General features: G+C 41.8%; 1 protein-coding gene across 2 annotated transcripts in view; it reads right to left on the bottom strand.

Annotated features, from left to right (window-relative positions):
* Positions 1-7,209: 7,209 nt before the first annotated feature.
* The window catches only part of SLC35F4 (solute carrier family 35 member F4), a 527,883-nt gene continuing 509,750 nt past the window's right edge, over positions 7,210-25,342 (bottom strand). The window contains exon 7 of one of the 2 annotated variants that reach the window (XM_085626142.1): positions 7,210-7,641. In XM_085626142.1, coding sequence (XP_085482268.1) covers positions 7,400-7,641 — 242 coding nt within the window. In that variant the 3' untranslated portion in view covers positions 7,210-7,399. The remainder of the gene's footprint in view (positions 7,642-25,342) is intronic. The other variant, XM_085626141.1, reaches the window with a different exon arrangement.

The raw sequence follows: 25,342 nt of genomic DNA, 5'->3' as shown, positions 1-25,342 counted from the left end.
GCAATAAAGCCAGATAGTCTGGAATCTAGGAAGGAAACATGATCCAGCGAGCTGCAGCACATTGTTTGAAACTAAGGGCCAGATTTATCATAGGTGTCGCAAGGGCAAAGCAATCCTTAAGTCAAATTTACCAAGCCACACAAGGCCACCTTGCATGGCCCTGCCTTTTTTGGTAAATTTGGAGTAACGGAATGCAGCACAAGTCGCGGCATTGCATTACTCTGTGCCGGGAAGGCATTGTATGGGTGGAAAGTGGGTGTTCCCATGCATCCACCGATGTATTTTGTGGCATTCTCAGATTTACCAATACAGCTAAACCTGGGAATGCGTCAAAATGCTATGCTTTCCCGATAGAGGCACAACAAGGTGAAATTTTCATCTATCTTTATTTCTTCTGCAGCACTTGTAGAAAGAGTAAAATGCATTTAAGGATTGTTTTGTGCAGGAAGGTGTCGCTTCCTGCACAAAAACAATCCTGCTGCAACACAGTCATCCTTGCACCATGACACACGAGTGCCTGGGCTAGCGCTAGGCTGTACTAAGTGCGCATGTCCATCATCCCCTTTGGTTTTGCTTTGTTTGCCCTAAGTTGGCAGGGTATGCCCAGACGTGGGTCCCTTGCTCACTTTGCCACTGGATTCAAGCTAGCCTGACTGATGACGGCTTTAGCCAGAAACCGGTCCCAGGATGCTTGTTTCCGGTCCAGGAAAGACATGGCTTGGCAGTTCGGACTGGACTGTTCCCATGAGGCACAGGGTCAGACGGGTTTGCATATGGCCATGTCTGAACTGGGGTGGCAGAGTGGGCTAAAGAACGGTGATGGATTAAACCCAGATCAGTTGACTGGGGGTGAGTGCTTGCAATGTTCAACACTCCGTCCATCATTTCCTTTGGTTTTTGCTTTGTTCGCCAGAAGTTGGCAGGGTATGCTCAGACGTGAGTCCCTTGCTCACTTTGCCACTGGATTCAAGCAAGCCTGGCTGAAGACAGCTGAAATGCCAGAAACCGGTCCTAGGAAGCTTGTTTCCGGTCCAGGGAAGACATGGCCTGGCAGTTCGGGCTGGACTGTTCTCATGAGGCACAGGGTCAGACTGATTTGCATATGGCCATGTCTGAACTGGGGTGGCGGAGTGAGCTAAAGAATGATGATGGATTAAAGCCAGATCAGTTGACTGGGGGTGAGTGCTTGCAATGTTCAACACTCTGTCCATCATCCCCTTTGGTTTTGCTTTGCGCAGAGAGAGAGCACGAGTGCTCCATATGTTAGTAAATATGCCACTTTCCTGCTCTCTCCATTTGACACAGCACAGCAAGTTTTCTTGCTGTGTTGCACCGTGGCTCTAAGATCTTGGCTACTCTAAGCCTTGTGCCTTGTTCTGTATAGTAGGAACAATTCTGATAACTTATAGACCAGATGTGTGCTGGGTTTGGGCCATAATATCGCCTACCTGAAACGTTCTGGGAGATTTTTAGAGTACAAAAGCTGCAAACTGTTCTTTGCGAATCCTGGAGAAGGTATCAGCCCAGACTGTCACAGAACCTGTTGAAATAGATGCAAACTCTGCAAGTGCTCTAATTTGGTCACACTTTTCAATTTCTACAACACCCACCCCAGCGTGTAACTACATCACCTACCTGAAAGTATGAAACCCTGGCTGGATAGAACCTAAAGAATGCCATTGCAGGAGAAGACTGAACTCCATGAAAACATTACATTTAATGGACACTTCGGCTAGCCAATGTCTTGACCTTGGTTACTATTACCCAAGAACTAGACAGGGAAACTGTAAGGAGTTCTTTGGTTTGCCTTTGTGAATGTTTTTCAAGCAAGCATGTTGTAGAACATTACCAAAAGCATGTATCAATGTCTTCAGGCACACATCCCTTCTTGTGATGAAAAATATGCCTTTTAGAAAGCAACTGTTGAATAACATTTTGGGGAAAAATACTATATATCACACAAGAGTATGTGACCCAGAGGTAGCAATTTATTTAATACACACAATTTGTTTAAGATCCACTTTATAAATCCAATTTTAGGATGTAGCAGAATAAAAAACTCAGAGCAATATTAAGCTAGCGACATAGTTCTTTGGGAGTGTTAATACAAAAACTGATTAACGAGTCATTTGCAAAGGGATTATTACATCACCTCTACATCCCAACCAAAATACTTCAACTATGGAAATGCCTCCTTAAATACTTTGAGGGTTAACATAAAGCAGATTACAACAAGAAAACGGGTTGGTCACATATTTACATCCTCTATTTATCTCTTTCTGCTCTTTACTTTAGATCAAATTCGTTTTGTTAAAAGATACTGCATACTTGTATAATTCAGTTTCCAATACTGATCTCCCTGGTAGCTATCCCTCTTATTTTTTAAACTTAGGGTATAGGTTTTTTATATGTGATGGTTCCTCCACCTAGCTTCTTCATGCGTTACGCTCCTTTAATTACTACCATGAAGTGCTTGCCTCTCAGCATTACAAATGTTTCTGAAAGCATGCATGCAGGCAGGCACTCCACAGCAGCAAAGTTTTCCTCACAAAAAAGTTTTAGCGTAGATTTTATCCACACAAATTATTTTGCATTTGAGAATCCTGAAATTCATCGGATTTACACCTTTTAGCTCTTTCATAACCCCCTTTGCTTAGGAATTTTTCACCAGCTACTTTTCTTTACACTTTGCCTTCTTTGCGAAGTTGTCACTGTTAGGTTGAGTCTGGGCAGCGCATGCACTGCTCTGCGAGGCATGTTGTATTCGAGTATGGACTTGAAGCTCTGTCCACTCTGCACCCATATTTTTTATTGGCTTTTGTCATTGTCCTTTGTAAATGCTGGCTTCTGATTCGTTAGTAGGCTTCTTAGTCCCTCCTTAGTACCGCCTTGTCTGCATTTGTAACCTCCCATGAGGACTGGCTCTTTTACTTCTGTTATTACACAGTATGTCTGTAAGCACTATTTACTGCAGGCACAACATGCTTTCCTGCAACATTCAGCGCGCCATGTGCGCTTTCATTTTCCAAGCAGCCCGGGACAATAGCGTGCGCTTCTTTGAAATGAAATAGGCCTTGCATTTACCAGAGTTTCAGCTAGTGGCATTGTAAATGACAATGCCTTTAATTTATGTGTTAAATATCAAAACAGATAAATGAAAGGCATTCTCATTTGCAATGCCAATAGCTTAAACTCTCGGAAATGTGAGACCTATTGCATTGAAAATGCTGGTTTTAAAAACGTTAGGAAGTTGGTGAAGTACAACTTTTTCGACTTCATAAATCACTAACAATGACCTCCTTTTTCACAAAGCCAATGGCGTACTTACGGGGACGGCTGACGAGGCAAACAGGGATGTGACAGTCGTGCCAAGTTTCCCAGGTCCACATGCGACTAGATCCTCTGCCAAAGATGTCTTTCAGCCCTAAATGATAACAGATGAGTAGATGCTTCAGTGCAGGTTTGTTGTTGCATTTCTGGGCCAGAATGCCCTCTCCAGCATGGGCCTGAAAGGAGAGGGTTTGCCTGTGGCGCATGCAGTCTACAGGAATAATTCCCACTTCCTGCCTTGCTGTAGGATTACAAAGACCTTGGAATTAATTGCGCAATTTATGGTAACTAATTTATGGACAGAGATAGTGTCCTGAGGGCTAGACAAAAGTGGGACCTTGTGATGCATTAGTCATAAAAGGTGATTGTGCTCTCTGTATGTACCAAACATGTCGGAGAGAAACAGAAGTCGTTCAAGGAAGAGAAGAAAAAACAGAGCAGTGATATTTCACCTCCTATACTACGCAATCCTTATAGTGTTCTTTAAACAAAAAAATTGATTCTAATAGACTCTTGAAGAGGTTTGGGATTGGAAAAGCCAAACATGTCTGATCTGTGAAGCTCCCAAAGAACATGGAGTGGTGGGGTGTACGGTGGGTTTGCATTCACGGACTTATACATACGGGGGCATATTTATGTAGGTTTTGCATCGTCCTTGCACCAGGAAAGGGGCGCTAGGGTGATGGATAACCTATATAGGAATTATCAAGCTCCGCTAGTCCACCTCGCATGGCCCTGATTGGCTTGATTTTTTCAGAGTAATGCTACACAGTGAGAATCGCTGTGTTGCATTACTCTGCCATGGTGAGGAATTCCTTGGTTGGAGCGTAGGCGTGGGTGAAGCATTCCCAGATTCACCAATACTGGCATTCTGCAGCACACATAGAAAGAGGAAAATGCCTCAGGGGATTGTCTTTGTGCAGGAAGGTGTGCCTCCTACTTATAATGCAGGCACCCTTGCACTGTGGTGCAAGGGTGCCTGCGGCAGCGCTATACAGCCCATTGAGCGCCAGTTCAGGAGAAAGGACAGGAATGCACTGTATATTGTTAAGTATGGCGCATTCCTGCCATCTCCCTATCACACAGTGCAGAGCAGCAAGGTCACTTACATGCACTGTGTGATACCTTAGTAGATATGCTCCACAGTTCTATCCTGGAAGCTGAAGTGGTGGGGCAATCTTGGATGAGCCGAGAATGAGGGATCTGATATTTTAAACTTACTTAGACTAGTTCCCAACTTCAAAATGATGGTGACGTGAGCTTGGGTCTCGAAAGTGGGCATTGGGACAAAGATAGAAAACTATAAACATGGTGTCAGCTACTTAGCTTAACTGATACTGTAAGAGTTATATTTATAAATTTCTGCATAATGGTGAAAGATATAACAGGAAAAGTATTAGAGTGTGACTCCACAAAAATGTATGCACTGAAGGTTTCAATACGGGGATTTCTTGGAAGAGTTGGATTGTGTTTAATTCTTCTAGGTTTGGGAACTTGGTCGGACAGACCTATAGAGCAAACAGGCAGTACCAGAAGGGCTGGTCTGACAGGTCTGTGTGTAGGCCATTTTTTGGTTATTTGTGGTCCTGTTTAATGTTCTGCCGGACCAGTTTTTACTGTTGATTTCCTGACATTAAAACAAACATTGCCTGCAGCAAGGTCAAATCCATGCGGTCTTCCATACTTTGCAAAACACTTATACGATCTGTCTTTACAAGATCAAAACTGCCCCAATTTGCAAACATGGGCCACTTTTCAGATTTCCAAATTACTTATGGGGCCACTTTTATTTTGGTGCCTGGGACTTTTCTGTCCTAGTCCGACCCTGTTTGGGAGATAGGGTTCTATAGGGGTGCAAGGTGCTTTTAGCATGAAAGTGCAAGGTTGGAAGCATTTAAGTTGGAGGACAATTATACATGGGTTATGCTGGATGGACAAAGTTAAGTCAATTTTGTCATGTAGAATGGTCACTCATAATGTAGAGAAATATGATGTAAATATGAAATGACAGATGTGAGGACAGGGAATGGATTAAGTCAATTTCGAGTCCATTTGTGAAACATGAACATCCAAACTGATAAGAATCAATGGGAGGTTTTGATGCAATCTGCAAGGAGATAGTTCCATTACGTCTTGATGTTATTAGAGGCCCGTATGCTGGTAACCAAATGTTGTTTCTTGTGTATGTATTGCTTTCCAAAGGTTTTATATGCAGGATTTACTAAAGGCTCAAGGGGAGGAAGCAGTACTAGTTAAGAAATGCTTTCCTTTTTTAGATCCACTGCACATGGACAGATAAGCAAGGAGATATATGATGGTAGTGAAGGTAATCAATGGGCAGACCTAAACATTACTTAAGGTCTACACGAAACCGGGACTTAATAGCATGTATGATATTTTGCACACATAGCTAACGCTGGTTCATTTGGGGACCACCATAATTGGGGGATGCTTAATGGAGTCATGAAAATGTATCTATTTAGACAGTGACAAGAAATACAGAATCTGGAAAGAGATTTCATTTGTCTGTGTTTGTAATATTGCTAAGGCAGAGAAATATATTTCCTAGTTGCATCTGTCAGACTGGGCATTCGCATTCTGTTCTCCCACACTCCACTCTTCTAGACTAGATACTTTTTAATGAAAAGAACATATGCCCATTTAGATATATGGAGCCCGAATCTTAGCCAATGGCTGTTTTAGATTACTCCTCTGTGCAGCTCCACGGGGCATAGCAGCAAGCAGGCGATAAAAAATGATCGCCGCTTTTGCGTCTGTTTTTAGACGAAAAGCGGCGATCATTTTATCGCCTTATCAGCAAGGTCACGCTATCGCGTGAAACCTTGCCTTATCGCCATTTCCCTTAACGCCCATCTTTGCATCTCTAATGAGATGCAAAGTGGGCATTCTTCCCCAGGATAACGGGAGAAATGTCGCTAAGCGACATTTCTCCTATTATCAAGCCTCACGCAAAGCAGCATAGCGACATGAAAAGTAGCGATAACCTCTGTTATCGCTACTTTCCTTACGCCTGCATTGAAACTGACTTAGCCATGATATCCTATGGAAGGTGGATATCATGGCTAAGTATATGAGGCCCTATCAGAAAGCTATCTCCAAACTTCGTGGGATTATCGCTGGGTTTCCAGCAATAATCTCAAGTTTGGCAGTTAGCGCTAGGATTTTTATCGCGTTTGAGATAAGCATTGCTAATAGCGCGCTATCTCAGCGATAAAAATCCATGCTAGCCGGCGATAATTATCCTAGCGCTAAGTGCGCTTAGCGATAATTATCGCCGGTTGTTGCTGATATGCCCCCACATTCGCTATATGGGCAGAACAGAAACAGATATCTGGAACCTAAACTCCACATGATTGAAAGATGACCAATTTGTGGAATACAGGAGGTAAGGGACTGAATCATATTCATAATTATATATGGGAATAGCAAGATACTGCAGAGTATTATATAACTGAAGAGAGAGAGAGTTGTTGCGTGGCTTTGTGGTATGGATAGGTGTATGATAATGTACCCCCAGCCATAGTGTTGGAGGTTATGCGCCGAGGTACAGCAAAAACATGGAAGCCCAGGATGACACACTTTAATGTTATAGTAAAATGATAACTACCAGAGGAGGTATGAGGACTGGGAATTCCGCCCCTTCTCAAAGGATTACCACTGGTCTGGACTCGCTATACAGAGCATTAATGTTTGACTCACATATGTTTTGAAGAAAAGCACAAAGGCTGTCATGCCATTTTTTCAATTTCTATAGCATTAATGCAACAGTGTATGTAACTTTGGAAATGACAATAACATCGAGAATAAAAAGATCAACAGAGAAATAATTAGTCAAATAACTTACAGGTTGAAAACGTTAGGTATAAAAACTTTTATTGTGGTCATTTACACCTGTTCCTTTATAACTGTATAAATCTTAACATTTATTTGTTCATTTTAAGTAATAATTCATCTCATATTAATACTGTCATTTAAGCATACAAGTAGTGAGAAAAGTAAATTATATTCACAGAATATACATTCACGTGCATTCAAAATGTCGGCAGTTCTAAGCCAGCGGAATGGACACTGTCCCGTTGGCTCTGCTCCTGCTCCTTGGATGCACACTAGAGTCTACGATGTCCTCTGGGTGTTCTTCGGCTTTCTTTTCCTTCAGACTGTTGATGAATCTTAGCGTGATCTCGTCCCACTCTTCCGGAAGAAGCATCAGTAGAAACCCAACACATATGATGATGGTGGCGCCCAGTCTAACCACGCTAAATATCACTTCATGTTTAAGAAGATCGATCGCTAGAATGCATAAAAAAATAAGATTAATTATTATTTTTTCAGCTATGCATGCGTGGTTAAACCGTATTACTTGCTACAATTTTTTCACCTGCACGCGTTGTCTGTAGCGCTAGGACGCCTGAGGGTAGCTATCACGCTTAACAAATGGTCTTTTCATTTCATTCATTCACTTCATTTCATTGCAATACCAACTAAGCTCTTTGTAGCACCTTTGAACATCACCATTAACAAAAAGACAGAGAACATGACAAATTAGACACATTAAATGTCCTCTGTAGGTGACATTTAAAAAGGGAAGCCATTTTGATTGACTTCTAGGAAGTGCACTTCTACTTCAGGGTAACTCTTGAAATAAAACCTGTCCTTTGCAAACGTTGACTAGTACATTTTAAAAAAGAACACAGTGTTATATTTGGAAAATAATGTGATAACTATTTACATATTAAACTTTTTTCAAACATCTAATGATAGGCTGTATACACTGGGTAGCGACAGAGCTGCATGCTTTCAGCTCCATATTGGAGAGTCTTGCACTGAGATAACATGTAGGAGGATGAAATTTCCAAAGATTACCCTCGGGTAAGCTTGAGAGAAAAATGTTAGCAAATGTGAGACATTTATTAGGTTTTATTGTAAATTTGAGAAAACACTGAGAACAACAAGGTTCCAAGGGAAGGGCCAAAGGGTGGCCAAGAGGAAATTTTGGAACATCCAAAAGTCGCAACTTCATGAGTATTTACAAATATTCTCATGTCTTTTACATGCTTATAATACACACATAGATTTACTCCCTAAAAGTTGGAATAATTGTGCATTTTTATTCATTCCAGTGTTTTATTTGCCGAACTCATTAAGCTCACAATCTGTAACAAATAATCCTTGGGAACAAAGTGTACCATAGCAAGGATGCCAAGGACCCTGGAAAGCAGTGGGGGACACAAACAAACAGTGGTGGGGCGTGGCGTGGGGGAGTGCGAGCGGAGGAGTGGGGGAAGAGAAAAATAAAAAAATAAGACTTATCTGAAGCTGCCGGCCATCTTGCGCCTCGGTGTTCCACTTCTTCCTGGTACCAGCAATCACTGGGACAGCATCAGAGACTCCCTGTGCAATCCCCACGCTGCTCTGCTCTCATGCTATTACCAATAGTGTGAGAGCAGCGTGGGGATTGGCCTGAATGGGCTGGTTCAATGCTCACTAAGGCACAGGGAGTCTGTGCTGTTTCCCCAACCCGGCTGTGAAATACTGCTGGGTTGGAGAAACCTAACTGCGCATGTCTATTTGGCCAACCTAAGATTGCCGGGCAAACAGACACGCGCACTTAGAAGTGCATATGTCACTTTTTTCATCCTCCCTCCCATGGCCCGACCCGCCCCTCCCTACACACGCTTGCTCAGCCAGTAGCTGAAAAATAAAATGATGATAAAAATATTGTTTTATTTTTCAGCTGCTGGTTCTGAGCTAGTTGGGGATGTATGACGTTACAACGCACACTTTTACAACGCATGCACTTACAACGCATTTTTTACAACGCACAATCCATTACAACGCATGACATTACAACGCAGGACACTACAACGCATTTTAAAAAACTACCTTTACAACGCATTTCCATTACAACGCATACTACCTTTACAACGCATACCATTACAACGCATAATATTAAATTGCATTTAAGGTAAGTATTAGATAGTATAGGGGTAAAAATTACTATTCTAACTCCAGGGGGTGCAACAGTAGGGTAAGTGTTGGATAGTATAGGGGTAAAAATTACTATTCTAACTCCAGGGGGTGCAACAGTAGGGTAAGTGTTGGATAGTATAGGGGTAAAAATTACTATTCTAACTCCAGGGGGTGCAACAGTAGGGTAAGTGTTGGATAGTATAGGGGTAAAAATTACTATTCTAACTCCAGGGGGTGCAACAGTAGGGTAAGTGTTGGATAGTATAGGGGTAAAAATTACTATTCTAACACCAGGGGGTGCAACAGTAGGGTAAGTGTTGGATAGTATAGGGGTAAAAATTACTATTCTAACTCCAGGGGGTGCAACAGTAGGGTAAGTGTTGGATAGTATAGGGGTAAAAATTACTATTCTAACTCCAGGGGGTGCAACAGTAGGGAAAGTGTTGGATAGTATAGGGGTAAAAATTACTATTCTAACTCCAGGGGGTGCAACAGTAGGGAAAGTGTTGGATAGTATAGGGGTAAAAATTACTATTCTAACTCCAGGGGGTGCAATAGAAGGGTAAGTGTTGGATAGTATAGGGGTAAAAATTACTATATTATGCATTGTAATGGTATGCGTTGTAATGGTAGTATGCGTTGTAATGGAATGCGTTGTAAAGGTAGTTTTGAAAAATGCGTTGTAGTGTCCTACGTTGTAATGTCATGCGTTGTAATGGATTGTGCGTTGTAAAAAATGCGTTGTAAGTGTAGTGCGTTGTAAAAGTTGCGTTGTAAAGGTTGTTCCCCCTAGTTGGGTGACGCTCGTCCGCCATTGCAGAGGAACCGCAAAGTTCAATGGGCCCCGGAAGGCCACGGTGCCACTGCACCTGCTGCACCAATGGTAGCTACGCCCCTGGGCTCAGACCATGATGGACACATGTAAAGCACAAGGGATTACTTTTAGAAACAACACATTTTCATGGCTGTTATGAAAACTAGTAAAGAGTTATTAACTATAGAAAAAGCTGATACCACAGTGTTAATCAATCACCAGGAGAACTGGCCTCCTCTTTTTATGAATCTTGAGGGGGAACAGATGAGGAGAGGAGAAGAGTAGATTTTTATCAAGGGTGTGTGCGATTATTTTGATGTGATAACGAGGTAGAGAGTCTGGCCAGGCATCTTATGATTTGGCAACGGCAAAAGAACTTAGTCCTACCTCAAAAGACTTACCAGTAAACACACACTGAAGAGCTTGCTGATCAACAAGCTGCTGACATGGAAGCCAGAGGTACTCAGAGTGAAACATGAATGTGAGAAATAAGCCGAAGCACAAGGTCTAGGTACACCCACTGAATTCTCCACAGAAAATGAATTTGTGCTTCAGATGTGGATTTCCGTTTCCACACAAAGGTAAACATCCCGTCATTGGGCAGATCTGCAAAGGGTGTGAACAGAAGAACTACTTTGTGATGGTGTGTAAGGCAAAGGAAAAAGTAAGTGTGTCATGGTGCGAAGACAAAATGGCCCCTGACCGTTCCAGAAGTGACATTCGACTCATGCCCATAAGACCCAGTATTTAGAAAGGAGTGGGCCCAGATCGCGTGGCACTGCACCCGCGATTGGTTGGTGCTAATTATTAAACAGCCCTCAGACTTTCTGAGGCAATGATGGTAGAGATTCAACTCACCGAAACCCACTTCAGAACAACATTAACTGGGTATAAGAAGAAACTAGAGGAATTAAATACAGAGGTCAATGAGTATAAAGAGAACCTCACCCAATCCAAGGCCCAAAAATTCCAGAAAGATTTAAAGCGTTTTGCATTCACGAAAGTATATCCCAATGCCCACCCCAACTACATACCCCCACCTAGGAATACTGATCATTCTGATACATCGGATGGCAGTGGATCTACCACAAGTGGGTCCAGTGGAGGTAGTTACAGACCTAGACAGCGGGGCAGGGGTAGGAACAGACAACACAATTACCAGCAGAATTGGCCATCTTATCCCACCCCAGGGGGTGGTGGCTTTCACAATCAGTTCCAACAACATCAGTGTTCCCGATGATGGCCTGGAACCCTAATTTTATGCCAATACCACCATTCCCTCAGAACACATACCGACCGCCTTTTTTAGAGAGGGGCCGGAGAGGCCGTGTGAAGAGAAGAGGGACCAAACAGGTCCAGTGGGAACAGGAGGAAGGAGTGGGGAAAGACACACGCAGCAAATTCCAAGATCCACAAGCGGGAACCAGCAATCAGAGAGTCTAGTCACCAATCTCTCATCAGTAAGTCTGACACAGACCAAATGCTTGGTTTTAGAAAAGGGAATAGGCTTTGTTCCCACTGCACGCTTAGATCGCTTCCGCTTACTTTGCGAACTTGCTAAGTTTTTCAGAAAATGTAAATTTAAATTTTACTTTGAAAAACAAAAGCCTTTTGAATCGACTGACTGCACCAGCGATACAGGGCTACGCTTAAAATCCACCTTTACCCCTCCTCCACATGCGGTCCCACCTGAGATAAGTGCTTTTGAACAAGCAGTGTTTAATGATGTAGAATCCTTTCAGGAATTGGGAATATTTAAGAACATGAGTGCAGTAGAATTCCAAGCACCACAATCTTTGCAATCCAATACTTCCATTGTCATAAAGCCAGCCGACAAGGGGGGTGGAGTGGATATTCAGGACGCCGAAGATTATGACAAGGAATGCAGGCGCCTCCTGGGTGACCGCAAAAATTACATTTCGCTATCTGCAGATCCTTCTCCCCAACTGAGAGACATGATTTCCAGTTTGGTTGAACATGCGGAGACAAATGGATACATAACTAAACATGAGGCTGATTTTCCGACAAAAGGGGATGGCGTTATTCTCTATTTTTATACTTTGCCTAAGACTCATAAGAACAGGACACCATCACCAGGACGCCCAATAGTTCGGGCATTGGTTCTTTGTTAGAGCCTTTGTCGAAATATTGCGACTTCTTTTTAAAACCTCTCATCCAAAATACCTCTACTTACTTGAAAGACAGCAAAAGTTTCTTGGCTCTCTTACAAGATCTAAGGGTGGATAATGATTCAACGATACTGGTATCTCTAGATATTGAGAGCCTTTATACCAGTATGCCCCAGGATGATACTATTTGTGTCTTTGATGAGGTATTAAGTGCAGCAACTTGGAATTTTCAGACACCCAAGCAGTTTGTTGTTGATTGTGCTGCTCAAGCAAAACTTATTTGAATATAAGGGCGACCTCTACCTCCAGTCCACAGGTACATCGATGGGCAGTACATTCGCCCCCAGTGTGGCCGAACTTTATGTTTATGACTTTGAGTGCCAGCACATATTGACAGCGAGTAATCCATATACTTCTAATATATCTTTTTGGAAGAGGTATATAGATGACGTTTTCGTCATCTGGCAAGGATCTGAACACACACTCCTCGAATTCTTTGATTGGAACAACACATGTGACCCCTATTTGAGGTTCACTAACTCCTTCCATAGAGATGAGATGGTTTTCCTAGATGTGGTTATAATGAAGTCTGAAGGAAGACTACTCACGAAAACCTATCACAAGCCTACAGCTAAGAACTACTTCTTGGCTTTCTCCAGTTTCCACCCGAGACCACTGCGGGAAAATCTCCCTTATGGGCAATATCTTCGCATACGGTGCAATTGGAGTAAGGTGGAAGATTTCCATTCACAGTCCAGCGAATTGACTAAGAAACTGCAGAACAGAGGCTATCCTGAAAGGATCCTAACAAGGAGCTGTAAAAGAGCTAGAAATCAAACCAGAGAGGTTCTCTTAGAGGATATGCCTAAACAGCCTGGAGAGATTCCGCTTACCTGTGTCACAACGTACAGAGTTGCATCCAACGCTATTACCAATTCCTTCAGAAAACATTGGCGAATTCTTGAAAGTAATATCATTAAAGGGGAGAAATCCCTCTTCTCTTTTAAAAAAGCAAGAAGCATTAAGGACACACTAGTACATACACAGCCAAAGAAAACAAACAACAATGAGGATTCCTCTGTTCTTAATGCCTGGGGTTTACCTCGAATTACAGGTAATTTCCCTTGTGGATGGTGTAGTGTCTGCCATGTGACCACATCTACAAAAACATTGGAATTGGAGACGGGCAAAGTATGGACACAACGTTCACATACGAACTGTAATTCTACGAATGTTGTATACTTAATCACATGCTTTATGTAACAAAATGAGGGAGTGAAGAGGTAGTGTCGTACATGGACACTAGGGCGGATACATCCTCCTCTAAAGCTCTGTAATTAAATCAAATAGATCCACCTTAAAGGTTTGACTGTTTTAGGGAAGTGTGTTTCTCATCCTGGTGTGGATGCACACAGTGTTTGCTTAAATACCCCTCACACACCAAAAGGGCCCTTGGTGTCATGCTTCATCATAGGGGTCTTCCCGCCCTGCTGCAGGATGGGGCATGCTACGACCTACGACTACGCGGGAGCACTGTTCCAACAATACTATGTGTGGTGATGGGGTAGTGAGAGGAAGGGTATGGAGTGAATAAGGGTAGGTGAATTAAAAAAGAGCTGGCCTCATGGACTTAAAAAACTTTAATAGGTCGTCGAGGCTGGACCTGGTAAAAAGGTGATGCGGAGATGGCCTGCCTATAATGTGCGGATACTTCTATAAAGTCAACATGTTTTGAAGCAAAGGCTTCTTCATCAGGACTGAAAGATCCCCTCAGTACTCACTATGTTGATAATACCAAATAGGTGTGCTATATACAAAAGTGATAACATGAGAAAAATGCATGAATTTCATGCACTTAATAAGATACCTAATAGTACCAAGTAATAGTATGTGTTAATCATGTAATGTAGGAGGTAATGCTCCATGAGCCTCTGTAACGGGTAGGGAAGGGTGTCACCCACGTAATTGTCTCGGTCAACTCAGCCTCGCTTCAAATGACGCCAACCCGTGGATCCGTGGTGGGGAGTATTTACTTAATCACATGCCCATGTGGCTCAAGATACGTGGGTATGACCCCCGGAAATTAAAACAACAAATCTGCGAACACCGGAGTAATATCCGGTGTAAGAAGAACACCACTAAGCTGAATGATCATTTTTTGCAGTATAACCACACTAACAATGACTTGCGTTGGACCATTATAGAGCAAATCAGACCTGGCAACAAATCATCACAGATGTTGTTTGAGAAGGAACAACTATGAATTTATCGGTTGTCAACTCATATACATGGGCTCAATGATAACATCCCTTGGGGTTCAGTAATGAGGCTCTAACATCTGATGAAAGATCCTGCTATATAAGTCCAATGCCGAGATATGAGCAAACACTTCTGAATCAAGGGCATTACTGTAGCTGAGGTCACTGCAAGACCAGGGTGTAATAGGACATGGGTACGTTTGTATAAATTGTTTACCCTCCAATATCAGGACTCTGAATCAAGAAGCCCCCCCCTTTTTCATAGTCTGTTGTGCCGGGCGTCTTGACCCTGTAACAGTGTGAAATTTAGGTCACTCCAAGACCAGGGCAGGATGGGACGTGGGTACGTTTATACAATTTATTTACCCTCTAATACTAGGATTTTGAGTCATAACAAATCCTTTATGTACAGTCTGTCACACTGAACATTGTGTCTGATAACAGCCTGGAAGGTATACAGATAGGTATCTACCTTTTCCCCGTGTTTATGCTGAAACTTAGATCGATTTAAGCATTGGCTCCACTAAACCTTAAATATATTTGGCATGCTGTTTTTATCAATACAAGGATCATCCACAAACATTTAACTTACCAATATCGGGGGTACGAATGTTTTATACTGTTAGTACTGAAATTGAAACTTAAAGACTGGATTGCAAACAGTCAATAAATTGTTTTATAAAAGAACTTTATTGCCGGCAATGACGGTTAGCGTTGTAGCCTTTTTTCACGATTTCCCATTTCGCAGCGTCTTATACGTAGATCACGTGATCCCAGAAGATCACGTGACGCGGAAATGCGGAGCTACGCACAATTTTCCTGGTCAAACACACCCTTTTTAGACTTCTGAAACAGACCCCTTAACATCTTCGGGGTCGATGGATGGGAGTGTGCAGGTGCCACACGGGTGCTCGACTCTTGCCAAGTGAGTGGACTCTCGACATACGCACTAAGGTAACTTGTTAATCGGTATGCTTGGATGTATTCTGATTGAAAGGTTTTTATCTTACTATTATCCCTCACAGATTGTGACTAAGAGTCCCGCCCCCCACCAGGACCCATGGAGTGACATTACTCATTATTTAATGTAAGCCCTGTGTTCTATCATGGTTTTAAATCTGGTATTTTAAATGATATGTACAGTCTGCCTTATCCACCAACATCCTTATGTTGGGGGGTTAGTCATGTTATTTTAACATACATACTGCTGGTACTACCTGTGCTTTATTGCAGGAAAAGACACCTGATTATTTGAAAAATACACCCGGGTGCATAAAATTAAACAGGCATTCTTTTGGGTACGTGAATAACATGTATTACCAATACTTAAACAATGCATGTCACCGCCACAATTGTTTCACCATTACAAGCTAGCGTTGACTTTAACTGCTGCATTTTGAAGTGCCATGGAATAAGTTCAATCACGGAAAAAGATTTCTAAGTACAAGAATTTGAATGTACTATATGCTTTGCAATTTGTCTTCTGTTCTTGTCTTTACAGATATTCACAGCTTTTGAAAAATCTTTGAAGGCTGCTTTATAACAGTGAGTTTTTTCGGTTAAATCCACCACAGGTTATGGGACGCCTTAGCGTGCGTATACCGCTGTGGTGAGCTGGTCCTGATGAATGTTTCATGTAATACACCTAGAAGCAGAAACATGTTGACCAAACGTTTTTTCTCACTCTAGGATGGATCTGGTCAATTAAAGCCAGTTTAGGAACATCCGACTCACTTGGTTTTAATAGTGCTGATTTTCCACCATTAAAAATCTTTTGGGATAAAACAGAGACACTTTTTAAATCACTTCCTTCACATATTAGACTCACTCTCATCACACACAAAAACCTGCTCCCCTGTAATCAGGCGTTGTAGCACAACAGAGATGCATTCGGCAGCTCTGGTGGGAACCCAATGATAAAGCATGTCACCAACTAGGTTGGTGAGTGAGGGTTCTTTTTAACTAGAGTGATTCCTCTTGCTAACTCTTCTTTTTTCGGATATACTCTTCTGTTGTTGGATTTATATAGTTTAGGGAGACCAAGAGTGGCTCCAGTTACTTTGCCCTCTCTCTCTTGTTGTTTAAATGCATAAGGCCCAGCGACCACATCAGCTGGGGCAAATCGACACCAAGCGTTCGACATTCAAATCTTTATCAAACAGTTCTTCTGTATCAATATCAAGTGAAAGTAAATAAGATGGTTGTGTTATGTCAATGTTTACCTCAAAGAAGCATGTGCATGTTGGACTGGCCAACTGTGAGGAAAAACACTGGTTCAAGAGAAATCGACACGACAAAGCACCAAAGTCATTTAACATTTTCCGAAGATCACACTAATAGTCAATGGTTCACCAATACCTATCAATTATTGATAGTGGTGAATCAATAAATAATATGCTGGAGGAGAAATATAATGCACTGTCTTCATTGCCCCAACTTACACCATTGAAAACTAAAGTGTACACGTAGGCCACAGCAGCACTCAAAAGTCAAGGTTCATTTGTAGCAAAGATGAAGCATAAGAAAACCGAAGTATAGGCACACGTTCATGTACTTCAATGTATGGCGTCAAGCACCTGTTTAGTCAACTTCAGCACAACGGCTGATATGGGACTGATATCCGTGAACTATAACATGAATGTTCATTATGAAATAGTAAGTCAACTCCCTTCGTTGTTTCATGGATTGGGAAAACTCAAGATTATGAAAGTCCAATTACACATTAACGAGGAGGTCTGTCCTATTGCTCAAAGAAACAGACAAATTGCTTTTCACTTACAGGAAGTTATTGAAAAAGAACTTGAATCTTTACTTGAACATAATATCATTGAGCATTCCACTGGTCCAACTCCATGAGTTTCTCCCATAGTGGTAGTACCCAAAAAGTACAGTGAAGGAGCTGAACGCATCTGCGTGGATATGCGTCACACAAACACGCCCATTGAAAGAGAACGAATTCCAGGTCAGCACATTTCGACAGTGGCCTGTGCACACGTGATCTGTGTATTACAGCATAAATGCAGCACGTAAAAGTATAAACAACAAAATATCACAGCAACAACAGTAGTCCAATGTGACGTTTTTTCTTGATTTAATGTACATCCAATGCCCAGCCAACACGTGTTTTGTCAGGGTATGAACCCACGACTTTCTTCAGGGCTACAAGGATGTACAATGGCAATGTATCAGACATTGTTACATATCATTCCAGACATAAAGAACAGACATGGGCGAAGACTGTGACTGAAGTGCAACCGCACCCCAAGTGACAAAACCACTCCCTAAGTACGGATCAGACGAATAATATCAAAAAGTTTCATGATCATCAAGGTGCCAGTACGGTGTGAGTGTGAACCAGACAACATCATTCTAAACAGAATCTTCTCTAATACAAACAATACAAAGTGAATGAATGGGTATATGGAATCTATATACCGCCGTGTGTAACATCTCACGTGAGTTGATGATCGGTACAGGCTAAAATACAAGTTGCCATGTGTTATTGGCATGTGACTCAAAAGAAATTTAACTGGATCATTAAATCATGTGGTTACGTTTAGTAAATATACAGAACATGATCCATGGCAAAGGAAAAACAGAAGATGTAGACGAAAGAGAAGTGAAGGAATAGAGGGAAAAGAGCAAGGAGTGTGAGATGTATCGTCTAATATTAGATAAAAAATCGTATTACTCCTAAAAAAGACATATAGTATAAAGACTTCTTACCTATTGGACTGACGGAAAGAGAGGAGTAATCTGGAATTACAGAAATGTGATAACCTAGTAAGTAAAAGCACCGACTATAACTCTTAAAAAATACAAACTGTACATCAGTAGGGGTCTAGAGGCTCACCTCTTTGCCGGTTGTACTTCCGTCCCGGCTGCACAGGATGAGCAACTGTGAAAGACGTGCTTCAATTCGAAAAGTGGACAGTCCCACACAAAAAAAGAGTACACTGTAGAAAAAAGTGCGGAACAGTACATGTCAGGACGGGGGGAAAACGAATGTTTCCTGAGATGTCTACAACTAAAATGTTAGTAATGCAAAGCAAACCCTAATGGTGTCGTTACTCCAAAAGAGAGAGTTGCCGCTCAAAACAACGTATAAGGATTGTGTTAATCAACTACAAGGGAAAAGTCAGTGCCAGAACATGCCTACAATTGCTACTTAACACCAAGCTACACTTAAGCCCTATTGGTGTTACTCCAAAGGGGAATGTAGCCACTCCGAACGATGAAACCCATGTTAATAATTACAAGACGGATATAAGCCAGAGTCTAAATAGTCACACAATAAAACACAAGAGAACGCGATTACGTGTACATATCGCCGCACCAACACCGAGGTCAAAGGGTGTGAGCGCCTATTGCTGGCAATTAACCTCAGCCATCGATGGGTGTAAATGTATGCAGGCGCAGCGCGGCATCCAAAGGGTCCACGCCAAGACACGAAAATCTGCCCATCGTTAATCGAAAAAGTCAGACAGGTAAGTATAACAATTCCGTAACGTACACGTTAAGTGAAAACTAAAAATAATCAAACAAATATAGTGTCAGGGAAGGGATAAGTACCTTAGAGGTGTGTAAGCCGAGATGAGCGAGTACGCTTTAGAATCCCTTGACCTGCGAAAACCATTTCAGTGGTGAAGTGTGGCTCAATGATTAGAGCAGCAGACCCTGATGCAGAGGTCTAGCCTGGGACCAGGGTTCAATTCCCCGCCTCGGCGGGTCTTGGGCTCAAAAATTCCACGGACCTGATAATTCTCGCCTCGGTGCCATTCCAATCATGGAGTCCCACTCTGCAACTCTGGGCAATAGCTTGCTTAATCTCCACAACGGCCCCCACAACGCTAAGGATGCCTGGCCTCCACCTTGGGGGTGCCCAGGAATGGACGCGTCACAGGGAAAGCCAGGATGGGTTCCACAGCGGTATTCGTACCAGCACCTTGAGACCCTTGCGGGTGAGTAGTGTGCTATACAAGTATCAATTTACATTTACATTTACATTTCGACATGATAACTCAATTGAATGGTGCAAAGGTATTTTCGTGCCTATCTCTGAATAAAAGATATCATCAGTTGTAACTCAAGGAGAATTGCAGGTACATTACAACCTTTTCTACATATGTTGATCTGTTCAGTTACAAGAGACTATGTTTTGGTGTGCCATTACCTGCAGAGCTATTCCAAGATGTAATTCGAAGTAACATACAGCCTGTCATGAATGCTTTCAATTATGGATTATTGTTTTTCAGAGCTACACAGAAGGAGCATGACAAAGCTCTAACGCAAGTGTGTCAGTTGTTCGCTGATTCCGGTTTAACTTTGAATGCTGAGAAATGTGAGTTACATAAGACAAAATAAAAATTCTTTGGCTGTATATTTTCTGACAGGGCATGACACCCGATCCAGCTGAAGTAGAAACATTGTCAACTGCCAACACCCCACAAGACGTTTACATGTTCCATTTATTCCTTGGCATGGCCAGCTATTGCTCTAGACACATACAAGACTTTGCCACTATCAGTGCCTCATTAAGAGACTTGACGAAAAAGAATGCTTCTTTTCTTTTCTTTTCACATGAATGCAGGCAAAGCTTCCAGAAAATCTATTGAGAATGCTACTGAAATGGAATACTTTGATCCAAAGCTTCATACTGAGGTTGTTGTTGACTCTAGCCCTGTCGGTTGGGTGCCATCCTTGACCAGCGGACACCCAAATGCTCGAAGGCGTATTGTGGCTTCTGTAATCCGACGTTTTTCCCAAACTGAACGTGTTTATTCTTAACCTGAGAAAAAATTCTTAGCAGTGGTGTGGGCTTGTGAACATTTCCACATATTCTTGTATAGCAAGCCCTTCATGCTTGTGGCCGATCATCAAGCATTGTTGACTATATTTGGAAATTCAAAGCAAAAATGTCTCCTTGCATTGGACGTTGTGGACTGTGATTGCAAAAATACAACTACACCATTGTGCATCATCCATGGAAAGATCAGAACCCTGTTGACTACTATTTAAAAGTGTCTGTACAATGCCCTGGCACCCATTCTAAGACTGCTGAAGCTTACTAAAAATTCATAGTGAAATCAACAACCCCAGCTTAAATTTTATTGGAACAAATTGTCACTGCCACAAGTCAAGCGCCATGCTGAAACTGAAGGACATTATTACATGTTAGTCTTGGTACCAGCACCCTCGACCTCTCACCAGTGACAGTGAATATAAAAAGTTTAAGAATGTCAAAGATGAACTGTCCGTTAGTCAGGAAGGCATTATCCTTACAGGTTCAAGACTTGTTATTCCGAAGATTCTGCGACAGCAGATAATTGAAGTTGCCCATGAAGGACATCATGGAATTGTTGCCACCAAACAGCTCTTCATGCCTGAGTCTAGTTTTCACATCTCGATGGTAGAGTTGAAAGAGGATTAAAGGCCTGACATCTATGCAACTCCCTGTAATCAAAAACTACTCAACACCCGTTAAATATGTCAGACTTGTCAATGCATGCATGGGAAAGAATTGCAGTGCTCTTCATCAATCCCCTTGACAACAGACATCACCTCATGGTGATCCTTTAAGAATATTCCAGCTTTCCATTGAGCCAAGATCTCTCATCTATCACTCAAGAACATGTCATTGAGAGATTAGACAGCATCTTCATGACCTGGGGTGTTCCTGCAATCTTAAGGTCTTACAACGGACCACCTTTCAACAGTCAAGAATTCAGAGACCTTCTCTGTCATCTTAATGTGAAGCATCAGAAGAGCACCCCTTTTTGGCCACAGGCCAATGGCCTTGTCGAGTGTTTCATGAGTACTCTACAGAAAACTGTCAAGCGTTCTGTACTAGAGAAGCTTGAAATTACAGCTATCTTAAAATATACTCTTTGAGCTTACGACTTAAACCCTCACTCAACCACAGGTGAAAGCCTTGCCACCTTGATATTTGGGAGAGCCATGATGATCAAGTACCTCAATGGATCAATAGAAGAGCAAATATTGAGGAAGAAACATGCATGAAAGACTTGTATGGTAAGAGGAAAATAAAAACTTATGTGCACAAGCGTTGACATGCAAAAGATGTCACTTTCACTAGAGGAGATTGAGTTCTTGTTCATCAGCATAGAAAATGAAAGTCTTTCGATGATGAACTATTTCATGTTGTGACCTGCAAAGGACACATGGTGACTGCCCAACATCCTGAGAAGTTCATTACGTGAGACTCCTGGCAATTCCAACATGTGGCTCATTGCTCGTCACACACTGATTACATTGTAGATAATGCGTCTGAAAGGACAAGTGAAAAGCGCCTGTCTGCTGTTGTTTTCCATCACCTATGCCAGTCATGGACATTTCTACTGCCTATTCCCAGTTTCTGAAGACATGGTCTGGAAGTTTGTTCCAAGCGCCACGAAGACTGATTGACGAGCTCTAATTGTATATATTTGTAAAACATTAAAAAAAATGATTTAACCGAGGGGGAGATGTAGCGTTGTGTGAGTTTGTATGGACCAAACCCTTATGGCTCTTGATGGACTCAGTAGAACTGTCACGTAAGCATTAGAGCATAGGGAAGTAAATGCAGGTTTAAAATGTTGAGTTCAGTGTTAAACACAGAAGAATAAAGAAGTGTCATACTAATCTTTGTGTGTGGCGTAGGCATTGGTGAGTACCTTGTCTGGGAAGGACGCTACTCATAATGTTTAGGAACAAAATACTCAACTCCATAAAAATGTTCCTTGATAATATATATAGCTCCAAGGTACATAGATGTAGAGTTACAAATAGTAAATTTATACTTACCTAAATGCATTTACCTCTACGATATTTTGGTTTTTGATATTTTGGTTAATGTTCTACATTTGATATTCCAAACTACAACCCAAATGAGGAAAGCTTTGTTTAGTGGCTGTAGGTTTTGGGTAAAAAGGTTCAGATTTGAGCACTGACCTTCAGTAGATTCTTGGAAGTCATGCAATTCCAAAAGTTCAGTAAGATAGTATTCAATTATGAGATGGAAAATGTATACTAGAGTTTTAGTTTGTGGGGGTGTTTGGGGAGGTGTTTGCTTCTGGTCAAGCGATGTGACATTCTGTAAGAAAATGGTCTCTACAGAATAGCAGGACAATAATCAAAAAAGTAAATTAGGATGTGTCCAAACAGTATGTCACAAAGAAAATGTATTTCCTCTGTGGATGGTGAGGTATTTAGATTAGAGAGATCATATGTTGAGGTAACTTTGCAGAATGTGTGTGTGAGGTAGGATTTTACTGAGTAAAGAAAACTGCTTATTTCCCAAAGAATAAATATATTGACTGATCTGGCATATAATCCATGAAAATCAGGAAAGAAGTGCTTAAGGCGTACAGTAACAAACCTTAGTTCTTGGGCTTGTGGACAGAGACAGGACCATTTTTAAGAAAAGTGCTTTAGAATTTAATATTGAATATCTGGTTAGCTCTATTGAGGAAAAATATATGAATAATGGGAATCCCCAAGCTGTTCCTTTATGATTGTCCACATACATGAGAAGGTTTCCTGGAGGAGTGATATGTTGGAAAGGTGGTGTGTAGTATGAGATAGGCCATGCACCACAAGGTAGAGAAAGACATATTTTCTGCGAATTATTAGATCATGGATAAAAGGACATTAATATGACACCAAACAGACTTTAAGAATGGCACATTTGATAAGAGATTTGATTGTACATGTCAAAGAGAATTTGGAGGCAGTGGAAGGGTAGAAGGATAAGTAGACAATTCAGTAAGAGTTTGAGTAAACTAAGTTTTTGTCTTTTCCAGGATGCCCTCCACCGAGGACACTTTATGCTCAGTATTGTTAGTGGTACTCTTTAGATCAGTGTGCATTTCAAAACGTAGTGGCTCACTTTGGGTTAGACTGGTCATGTGTGTATCATGTGTATCCACTTGGTTGGTTGAGGGAAAGATTGTTATTGGAGGAGAATAAAATTCCTTCTTTTCTTGAGCCCTTTAGCTCTAGATTCCATAGGCTGTATGGTGTTTGTAGTAGGAGTTGTGATTATGTAGTGGACTGGTATATACACAGCAATGGGATCCCGTTCTGTCTCAGTCCACATTACTCCATAGTTCTCCCAGCTCACACTGTCACTATACCAGCGCATAGGTGGTGGCAGAATCTCCTGTAGGTCTGGCTCACTATGGGATCCACAAAATGTAGCAAATGCCACAAAAATCTAAGGCTTTAAAACGAATTCAGGTCTCAGGACCAGGCTGTCCTGAGCCCAAATAAGTCCAATCCTTAGAGTATTTGAATTTGAGACACTACACATCACTCCTACTATTGCATCTGTCCTGTGCGCCATATTTACCATTTACTCATGCCTTGCTGCGCTGCGTGAAAGGCCAAGAATGGGCCAGATCTCTCAAGATATGGAGCATTCCTGCCTTTGCCTTGCTCTGGCCCACTCTTGGCTGCCTAGTGCCAACGCAGGCACCCTTGCACCATGGTGCAAAGGTGCCTGTGTTGCAGGCAGGATTGTTTATGTGCAGGAAGGGATACCTTCCTGCAATAAAACAGTCCTATGAGGCCTTTTCCTCTTTCTATGTGTGCTGCAGAATGCAGCACATATAAAAAGAGAAACAAACAAGGAAAAATAAAAATATTTCTCCTCGTTATGCCTCCCCTTGGAAGGCATGACAGTTTGAAGCATTCCCAGGTCTACCACTCATGGTAAATCTGAGAATGCGCCAAAATCCATTGGTGGATACGTGGGAACACCCATGTACCGCCCATGGAACACCTCCCTCGGGCAGTGACTTGCACTGCCTTGCGTTACTCCAGATTTACCAAGTCACTCAGGGCCATGCAATGTGGCCTTGTGTGACTTGGTCAATCTCATTCTAGGTTTTGCGTCGCCTTGTGTCCCCTTGCATGGTGCATTGGCGACGCGAAACCTTCTGTGGTATAATGTTGAGCATGGGTAACTGTCCATTAGAATGGTGAGGGATGTAAGTCCCACCCAGTGGGAATGCACGAAAAAGTTGAAGAAAGAGCATATTCACTGGAAGTGGTAGCCCACAGCTGTCTTGTATTTCTAAGTAAACATGCTACGTGATCATAGCAGCCACAAGCCCCTAGAATTTGGGAATTGAACACTGCTGAACCAGACAAGCTATGGGAAAAGTAAGGCATGGAGCCCTAAGCCTGATAAGAGGCAGAAACTAAATTAAGATTTAGTTTATTTAAAGAGGTCTGTCTGTGCCCACAAAGCACTCTGTACCTTCCTCATATTTCTACCACTGAGTGCAATGAGTGGAAGTTGTGCACTTCTGCAGAAGACAATGCAAGGACCCACCTCGTCGGACAATTGCACTCCTGTAAAATGTTGCTGTTATCTCATCGTTTTAAAATGACTTAAATAAATGAACTGCTGACTTGCGCCACTTTGGCATTCATTATTCTTATTCTTTTTCCAGTATATTCGTTGTAATCCAATTTATTTTTAACCCATTCAGCTAGATATTGTATCTTCTCCACACGTGGAATCTTTGCAATTTTCCAAATTTCTAATGTCCAAAATGTGTCCATCCGGACCTCTTTAAGTGAACACGACTGAGGCAAAGGTTCATAAAAAGCAGTGTTTTATTCAGGAAATACCCAATGCATTTCGGGCTTCAAGCGCCCTTCGTCGGGGGTCACTATAAATAACAATAAGACAACAATCACTTTTAGTTTTCTTAGTTTAGACATATTATACTAAATAAATATATAATTTGTCAAATTATATATTAATGTATATGTATATGTAATGTATATGTATATGTAATGTATATGTATAT

Source organism: Triturus cristatus, chromosome 9 (genome assembly GCF_964204655.1).
Source record: "Triturus cristatus chromosome 9, aTriCri1.1, whole genome shotgun sequence".
NCBI classification, from domain to species: Eukaryota; Metazoa; Chordata; class Amphibia; order Caudata; family Salamandridae; genus Triturus; species Triturus cristatus.
This window is presented reverse-complemented; position numbering and strand designations above follow the sequence as displayed.